The 8,896-nt window shown below is 54.6% G+C and overlaps 1 protein-coding gene across 12 annotated transcripts in view; it reads left to right on the top strand.

The window, feature by feature from the left end:
• Positions 1-8,388: 8,388 nt before the first annotated feature.
• CRTC1 (CREB regulated transcription coactivator 1) overlaps positions 8,389-8,896 on the top strand; it is a 73,712-nt gene continuing 73,204 nt past the window's right edge. For 6 of the 12 annotated variants that reach the window (XM_082381340.1, XM_082381339.1, XM_082381335.1 and 3 more), the window contains exon 1: positions 8,390-8,560. In XM_082381340.1, coding sequence (XP_082237466.1) covers positions 8,435-8,560 — 126 coding nt within the window. In that variant the 5' untranslated portion in view covers positions 8,390-8,434. Of the gene's footprint in view, positions 8,561-8,896 lie in introns of all 12 variants that reach the window. The other 6 variants (XM_082381336.1, XM_082381345.1, XM_082381346.1 and 3 more) reach the window with 3 other exon arrangements.

The raw sequence follows: 8,896 nt of genomic DNA, 5'->3' as shown, positions 1-8,896 counted from the left end.
GACCCGGCCCCCTGCCATCAGCCAGCCCCACAGCCCCTGGCAGGTTCTGTCTCCATCTGCTCAGTCCTGGGACTCCAGGTTGGGAAGCTGGGGAGCCCCCCTCCCCAGAGGCTGTGATGGGGGAGAAGCAGGGCAGGTCCTAAGGGAAGCATGAAGCCACTGTGCTTCCCTGTGGGCCCAAGAGCTCCTCAAATTGCCCCTGGCCCCTGCTCTTGTGGCAGGCCTCTGTGCGAACCCGGCTGCAAATTGGTGGAGAATGCAGTATTCTGACAGCCTTCTGAAAGGGCAGGCTTCCGGGATCACCCTCAAAACATACCCACAGGCCTGGTGCTCCTGTGCAGCAGCCGTCGGGGCCCGGGGTGAGGCTGGGTGTGTGTATGGGGGTGCGGGGTGGAAATAGGAACTTGGTTGGGAACCAATAAGGAGCCCACACTGCCAGGGGCATAGAAGTGAAAAAACAGCAGCCCTCAGGGACTTACTGGAACATTCTAGCCCCTTCTCATCACCCCCAACCTGAGCTCCCCCAAAGAGAACCCTTCCCTGCTGGAGGCACGGCCCCTTCGGGGGGGCAGGGAGAAGCCTTTGCCAGCTGCAAGTCCCCCCAGATCAGCTCACACCTCAGAACATCTTGTCCCCAACGAGCTGGCAGGGGCGCCGGCGCGGAGTTGGGGGTGGGGAGGTGCTGCCATATCTAACCGGGTCGATTGTGCATAACCGTCTGGGCTGGTTCATGGAATGTTCTCAGGGGCCCCCTGCCCCTCCCTCTCCACATCCACACCCCCCGGAAGAAAGGAAAATTATTTTTCGTATTGTAAACTTTAAACACGAAAAAGCTGTTTTTAATTTAGCAGAAACTGGCTTGCATCTTTACTTTGTGCACATTTGTGTCCTTCAGAGGGAGGCGGAACATGCGTGCACACAGGCACGCAGACGCTCACACGCACACCTGCACTCATGCATCTGACACCCACATCCACGTGGTCACACTCACAGGTAGCCTTGCTCATAGGCCGTGTAATGTGCTCACATGCTCACTCATGCACAATTAAACACACAGCTCATGTGTACATGCTCCTGGACTAGCCTGGCCCTCCTCTGCACAGCACCATGAAGGGGTCTGGAGCTCATCACCTCATCACCTCCTTCACCTTTTGCCCAGGGCAGCTTGGGCACGTAGGGACTGAGCTTGTGGAGAGCCTGTCTGCTTCCAGATATCCTGCTTTCCCACCGTGGCCCTGGATATGGCCGGCAGGAGCCTCCCTCTGCACCTGGGCTTGGGCTGTGGGAAAACACCATCTCCTGGGACGGTGGGATGGAGGCCCGCGAGAGGGAGGCCAAGTGTGACTTCTGGGGCCTCACAGCGAGCGAGGGCCAAGGGGGCCTCGGGGGAGCCGTGTGAGGTGGGAATCTGCCCCAGACCTGGCCAGCTTGGAAACCCGCCCCTGGCTTCATCTCTGAGAATGCAGCTCCAGCCTCTCTGTTCTCACGGGCCCTGGAGCTTTTGCTTCTCATGGTGGAGCCTCGGCGCACCAGTTTTATTAGGGGCACCTGGCCATGTATCCCAGGAGGCACAGCCTGAATGCTTGTTGCACAAATGACAGCTTTTGGGGTGGGGTGGTGGGAGCAGAGTCTCATCCACTCCAGCATCCGTGGGCATCATTGGCCTGAAGACCCCAAGGGCAAGAGGGCCACGAAGCCGTGCTCCTGCCCACAATAAAGCGCCCAGCTTAATTCTTGTGGCTGACCCTGCTTGTTGCCATCCCGGCGATCATTTCACCCTCCTCACCAACAGAGCCATGGTTTGGTGCCCAGCCTCGGGGATTAATTTAGGATTTGGCTGAGCCATTCTTGGCAACGTCTTTTGTGGGGGGTTTTCTCGATCTGGGCACATTTCCCAGTTCTGGCCAGCAAGTTGTAAGGGGAGGTCTGGGGTAGGGGTTTCTGGACACAGGAAAGGTTTTATTGCCCCCTTCCCTCCCTTACTGTTTCCTATGAGGACATGATGCCAGGAGCTTCTGTAGCCATCTTGTGGCCATGAGGAGCAAGTTAAGACAGGCACAGAGATGCTGCCTCCCAGAGCCCTGAAACCATGGGGGCACCAGTCCCACCCTGGAACCTCTTACCTCCAGACTCCTTTTTATGAAAAATCACAATGTCTGTGCCACTTAAGATACTAGTGGTCAGATATTCTGCTAATTGTAACCCAAACAGTTCCAAAATTATAATATAAATGTAACAGATGCTGGGGTTTCCCCATCTTACGTAAGTCAAGGTTTTAATTTGCAAGCAGCAGAAACACCGGCCAAATTAAATAGCAAAAACGTGCATTGGAAGTCTGTTCAGTTCCTCACAAAAGTGGCAGGAAGGCTGGAAAACCAGGCTCAGAAAGTGGTAGAAATCAAGGAGGCTAGGGTGATTAGCTGAAATCATGCCAGGGAACTGGTTGGTGAGGTCACTCCTGCCACCACCACAGAATCCAGATGCCTCAACTGGCACTGCCATTGGTACTCCGCCATAGCTGCCCCTGGAAACCACATGCTCCTGCCCCAACGCTGTTTCTTTGCATCACTTGGAAACATCCTGTTGGCCCAGCCCATGTCCCACTCCAATGCCCTAGGGAGTGGGGAAAGTTAGTACCTCAGTGTATTAGTCAGCTGCTGCTGCTGTGTAACAAGCAACCCCAAGTCTCAATGGCACGCAAAAATATTTTTCACGTGTCTGTGACTCAGCTGGGGTGGGGTATCTGTTCTAGGCTTCCCTTGGCTGAGCAGCTCTGCTTCTAGGTGCAAGACTGTGGAGTAACCAGGAACTTCAGGTCCACCTGCCTTGCATCTTCCTGGGACCAGCAGCTAGTCAACCTATGTTCTCCTCCTACAATGGTGCCAGAGGACAAGTGGGATCACATGAGGCTTCCTAAGGTCCAGATTCGGAACTCTTGTGCTGTTGCTTCTACCCATATTCCTTTGGCCAAAGCAAATGATGTGCTCAAAATCAGGGCTGGGGAAATATCCCCTACCTTATGCAGGAAGAATGCACAGTGGTGTGGCAAAGGGTGGGACACAGAAACAAAGGGGAACTGAGGCCCATAATTTGATCACACCATTGGCTTTGGAGCCTCTGTTGTCAGTGGGGAGGCTGAATTCCCACTATGGGGACTCCCCAGCCTCCAGATGCTGGGCCACCAAAAAGAAAAGCCAGCTGTATCTCTTCTGCAGCCACTGCCCCCTAGAGGTTGGGGAATCCTTCTCTTTTATTGTGGAGTAGATTGGGGCTGTAAGTGTCCTGGGCTTTTGGACAGTGGGTAGGGGGGTCTCTGTGAGGCAGTTTAGCTGGAGCTCAGCCAAGTCTCAGGGCATTCTGGTGTCACTGGAAGGCCTGCCCCAGATGTCCCGTCAGCGTGGTGGTGGTTGTGGTGGGGACTGGATGGCTGGCTCTGTCCCACCATACCCTAGATCCATCCCCCCGGGTCCCTGCCCCCTCAACTTCAGCCTCCTTGGCAGTCCGGCAGTCCGCCCCATCCCACCTTCCACCCCACACTCAGCCTGCGGTGGGGGGCTGAGGGGCCTGGGTCCTCATCTAACCTCTTATTCGGTCGTAAGGAGTGAGCTCCATGTCTGGTGTTTATGGCTCCCATCGGGTTCTTCCCTTTCGCTTCATAATCAAACCTGGTTCTTGCTTTGCCTTTCAAAACTCTGTCTGATGAGGGCCTGGTTTGGAAGTCAAAGACGGGCCCTGGATGGTTTTCCTCTTTGCCTTCCAGCTCCAAATGGCCCGAGTTCACCTTCATGCAATGTGGGTACCCTGGATTGACTAAGATTCCATATAAGGCAGTGCAGAAAAGCAAGCCATGAAAACTAACATCTCGATGTAGGGTTTTGCTTCCCTAACAGTTATTGAGTGCTTGCGAGGAAGCAGGCGCTGAGCTAAGTGCTTTACATGCATTATCTATTTAATCTTCCCAACAGCCTGCTCTTCGGAGCGCCATTATCTGCATTTCACACGGGAGGACAGTGAGGCCCAGAGACATGAAGTCACTTGCCTGTTGTCACACAGCTGGAGAATTGGCAAGGGCTGGGCCACGCAGAAACGCACAGGAATTTAGGTTTGAATTTAGCTTGTATTTAGAAGCTTTACGTTGAGGGGTGCTGTGGCCTGGATGCAGGGGAAAGGGCATTCTAGGCAGGGAGACAGCCTGTGCAAAGGCCCATGCAGGATCAGCAAGGTTGGATGGAGGACACGAGAAAGGGAAGGGTGAGAGAGGATGCTAGGGAAGCTGGCAGAGAAAAAAAGGGAGTCAGCCAGAGTTACGGAGCAGAGGAGAGAAAACTATATCATGGAGGCAGCAAGAAGTAGCTTATAGGACTTGCCTCTTAGCTCACACTTGGATGTGCTCTGTAACTCAAGTGAAGCTATTTAAGAATGGGATACTCCTGGGACTTCCCTGGTGGTCTAGTGGTTAAGAATCCACCTTCCGGGACTTCCCTGGTGGCTCAGTGGTTGACTCCATGCTCCCAATGCTGGGGGCTGGGGTTCAGTCCCTGGTCAGGGAATTAGATCCCACATGCATGCCACAACTAAGAGTTCGCATGCCACAACTAAGGAGCCTGTGAGCCACAACTAAGACGCAGCACAACCAAATAAATAAATAAATATTAAAAAAGAAAAAATAAAGAATCTGCCTTCTAATGCAGGGGACGTGGGTTCGATCCCTGGTCGGGGAACTAAGATTCCCACATGCCGCGGGCAACTAAGCCTGCGTGCCGCAACTACTGAGCCCACACTGCGCCACAACTAGAAAGTCCGTGTGCTGCAACTAGAGAAGCCCACGTGCCACAACAAAGAGCCTGCGCTCCGCAATGAAGACCCAGTGCAGCCAAAAAAAAAAGAGAGAGAGAGAGAATGGGATATTCCTTATCCCTTTGGGTCAGGGTTGGCTGGAGAAGGACCCAGGGCTGTGTGAGTCCAGAGGGAGGAACAGCTCTGCTTTGGGGTCAGGAATGGCTTTCTGGAGGAGGGGTCATTTGAGGTGGGTTTTGAGGGAGAGATAGGAGTTTCCCAGGCATATTCATTTAACAAACCCTTCCTAATTCCCCATCTCTGCCTAGTCTTGTGTTAGCTCTGGGGATCCAGGGAAACAGAATGAACACAGATGAGCATAAAATGAGGCCTAAAGTGCTCAGAGCCATCAACAGAGAACAAGCCTTAGGAGTAGGGAATTGGGTGTGTCTGTGTTCTTTCTGCATCACAGGAAATTCAAGCCCCCGGAGTGTCTGAGAAGGGTGAACATACTTTCAGCTTCTGATCTCTGCTCAGTCTATAGGGGAGCAGACAGTACTCCAGAAACAGCTGCCTTCAGAGGGTGGGATGTTCCTGGATCATGGGACAAACATTCAAGGGTACACTTTAGATAGCGCCCTCAGGGTGGGTCTGCCAGAGTAGAGGTCTGAAAGATGAGAAGGTGCCAGCCATGAAAGGATCTGGGGGGAGAGCAGTGCGGGCAGAGGAAACAGCACATGCAAAGACCTGGAGGTGGAGTAGCAAGGAAGCCAGGGTGGCTGGAGTGAGGCGCCAGGGTGTGTGAGGACCCTGCGGGCCACTGGATTTTTTTCTGAGTATCACAGGGAGCATGAGATCCGCCCCCCTTCACGAAGACCATGAGCTGCTCCAGAAGTCCTGCCCGGGCCACACTGGGTGGCGGAAGCTGCCTTTGATGAAGGGAGAAAGTGATAAAGTCAGGGTTGGGTTCTGCCTGGGTCACCAGACGCCCTGGCCTCACCCTTCTCAGGGCTGGGGGTCAGTGGAGTGGGAGGAGGCCTTGGGTCACCGTCTGGCCATTGTGCAATAAGCAGGCTTGTGGCTTCCTCTGACTCATCACCAGGGTTTAGGATGGATCGAGTTGCTGCTGGGGTGCGGGGTAAACGGGGGTGAGTAAGGCGAGCACTGGCCCCCCACCTCTGCCCTGTGGGCATGGTCTCTTGCTGTGGCCCCTGCTACCCCCCAAATCTTTTCTCCTCCATCTTTCTGTGCAGAAACCGGCTTAGTGCAGCCTTATGTAAGTGATCAGGATAACCAGCATTTTTTGAGCACTTATTATGAGCCAGGCACTTGACATATATTAACCTCATTTAAACTTGACAAAACCTGGTGTAGAGAAGGAAGCCGACCTCTGCTGTCAGGCCTGAGTTCCAGTCCTGGCTCTGGCGCTTAACTTGTTATGGGCAGCTGCCGTCCCTGCTCTCTGTCACTATTTCCTCTCCAATCTCACAGGATGGTGGCAGGGACTAAAAGTCACATAAATAGAATGTCCAGTCCCTTACCTGACTCCCAGAAGCTTCAGTCTCCGTGCCAGGGAGAGAAGATGGACTTCAAATCGACTTCAGCAAAAAAGAGAATGAATTATTGGCTCATATAACTGAAAAGGCAGGAGTGTCTAGCTTCAGGTATGGCTGGATGCAGGAATGCTGAGAGTGTCTCTGCCTACATTTGGTTCTGTTTTCCTTTGTGTGGGTTTACTCTCAGGCCACCTCTCTCTCTCTCTTTTTTTTTTTTTTGTCTTCACGCACTGTGCGACTTCTGGGACAGTTCCCTAACCAGGGATTGAACCTAGGCCACGGCAGCGAAAGCACAGAATCCTAACCACTAGACCACCAGGGAATTCCCCAGGCCACCTCTCTTCAAGTGGTGACCTCTGGCTCTGCAAACCTGTGTTATCCTTCAAAGCAGCCACCCAAACAAAGAGGGTGCTTCTCTTTCCCATGCTTCAAACAAAAATTCCAGACTTGCATCTCATTGGGCAAACTGGGTCACGTGCCTGCCCTGACCCAATCGTGCTGGTCAGAGCAATGGCTCTGCTGATTGGCCAAGCCTTCCAATTTGAAGGGGAGACTTTGTGGGGAGAGCAAGTGGTGAGACCAGCTCTACCACAAACCAGGGACTGAAAGTTGGAAAGGGTTCCCTGAAAGGTAGTTGGTTGTTGACACCCCAGATAGGGGGCAGATACTTGCTAGGCAAAAAGGCTAGAAGTCCAAGAAAGTGCTCAAAACCATATGAACAAGAAGGATAAAATAGAGCAGTGGCAGTGCCCAGGACACTCCAAATTAAAATCTATGTATGTGTATGTATTTAATGTGGACTTTTCATTAAACTGTTGTAAAATGTAAATAAAAGCATGTTTGGAAAATGTTGGTGTCCCCCTATGATCTCCATCAGTGTCCCCTCCAGCCATCCCTTGCCCTGGTAAAAAAGTGTGCTTGTCGTGCAATTAGAGATGCCCCCAATTCCCCTGGCTGCCCCTCCTGGCTTCTGCCCTGCCCATGCCCCCAAATCCCTGGAGCCTCCTGAATACAAACTTTTGACATTGGTGGTTGGGGATCCCTCTGTCTGGGGAGGGACAACTAGATGTCAGAATCCCTCTTGCCTCCCTAGGTCACCTGCCCCCCCACCTCATCATTGGGGAGGCTCTGCTGTCCCTTTCACTGCTGGGTTTGGGTGGGATTTCTAGACCTGTCCTTTAGCACCCCATGGCAAAGCTGGCTTCCTTGGGCAAAACTGGACTGGAGGAATTCACAGAGAGGAGGCTGAAGCTCTGTAGTTCCAGTTCTCCGAGCTTAAGGATCCAGAAAATAGGAACTGGATAGGGAATAGGAACAGGGAAAGAAAGGTGTTAAGGACGACACTGGGATTTTGGGCTGGGGACTGATCGCACCCCCAAAACCATGTTGGCCATAGGAGCCTCCCTTCCTAACACCACTCTCCTCCTGGCCCATCACTGGTTTTATTTTCCACATCACATTTCTCTCCATCTGAAAAGTTCTCGGGTCATTTGTTGGTGGGTTATGTTCCATTCCCCCGCCCCGACTGTGCATCCCATGAGGGCAGGGACCACGTCTGCTTGCTCACGCCGTTCCCCCAGTACGCTTGGCACACATAGGTGCTCTATAAATGAATGAATGCATGCATGGATGAGCAACGCCCTGAACTGGTGTCTAAGCTGAACTGGTCCGAGCCCAGGCTCAGCCTCGAGTGCTACCTGTCCTTGGGATGGGTGCTGGCTCCATCTTGGTGACCTGGAAGGGTTTGCGTCCAGGAGTCTCTCTCTTGGGAGCTCCAGCGCCCCAGCCTGTCCCTTGCCCAACAGCCAGGCGGCCGCTGTCCAGCGGGCCAGGAGGCGGCTCACTGCGACTGCGCCGAAATCTCCACCCTCCCTCTCCCACCTCCCCTTCTGGCCTCTGAGCGCGCCGCCGAGGCGCGCGCATGCGCTGTCGCCCCCGCGCCGCGCGCCACTCTTGTGCGCATGTGCCGCTCTCACTACAGCCGGCGCGCCTGCGCACTGCCCGCCGCCCGCGGGTCCGGCCGGCGCTTGCGTGGTGGCACCGGCGAGTGGGGGGGGCGAGGAGGTGGTGGAGGAGGAGGAGGAGGAGGAGGCGGCGAGAAGATGGCGACTTCGAACAATCCGCGGAAATTCAGCGAGAAGATCGCTCTGCACAACCAGAAGCAAGCGGAGGAGACGGCGGCTTTCGAGGAGGTCATGAAGGACCTGAGCCTGACGCGGGCCGCGCGGGTAAGGGGGCTGCCCGCGCCGACCCCTCTGGGCCGGAGAGGGAGGCAGGGGGCGCGTGTTTGGCGCGTGCACGGGGTGCGGGGCGCGCGGCGGGGGCGGGGCGCGCGCGGCGGGGGCGGGACTTGGCTCGGCCCAAGGGGACAGGTGTCCCCACGCCCCGGGCGTCGTGGGCGGGACAGGTGCCCCCACATCATCGATACCTGAAGGGGTGAAGGTGTCCCTGCATCATTGCTATCTGAAGTGGGGGACAGGTGTCATTACATCATTGTTACCTGTAGGGGCAGGGGTCTCTACATCATTACTACATGGGGGGAACAGGTGCCATTACATCATTGG

The sequence above is a fragment of the Balaenoptera borealis genome (genome assembly GCF_965194805.1).
Source record: "Balaenoptera borealis genome assembly, chromosome: 2".
Taxonomy (NCBI): Eukaryota; Metazoa; Chordata; class Mammalia; order Artiodactyla; family Balaenopteridae; genus Balaenoptera; species Balaenoptera borealis.
The sequence above is the reverse complement of the archived record's forward strand: the minus strand, read 5'-3'. Positions and strand labels throughout refer to the sequence as shown.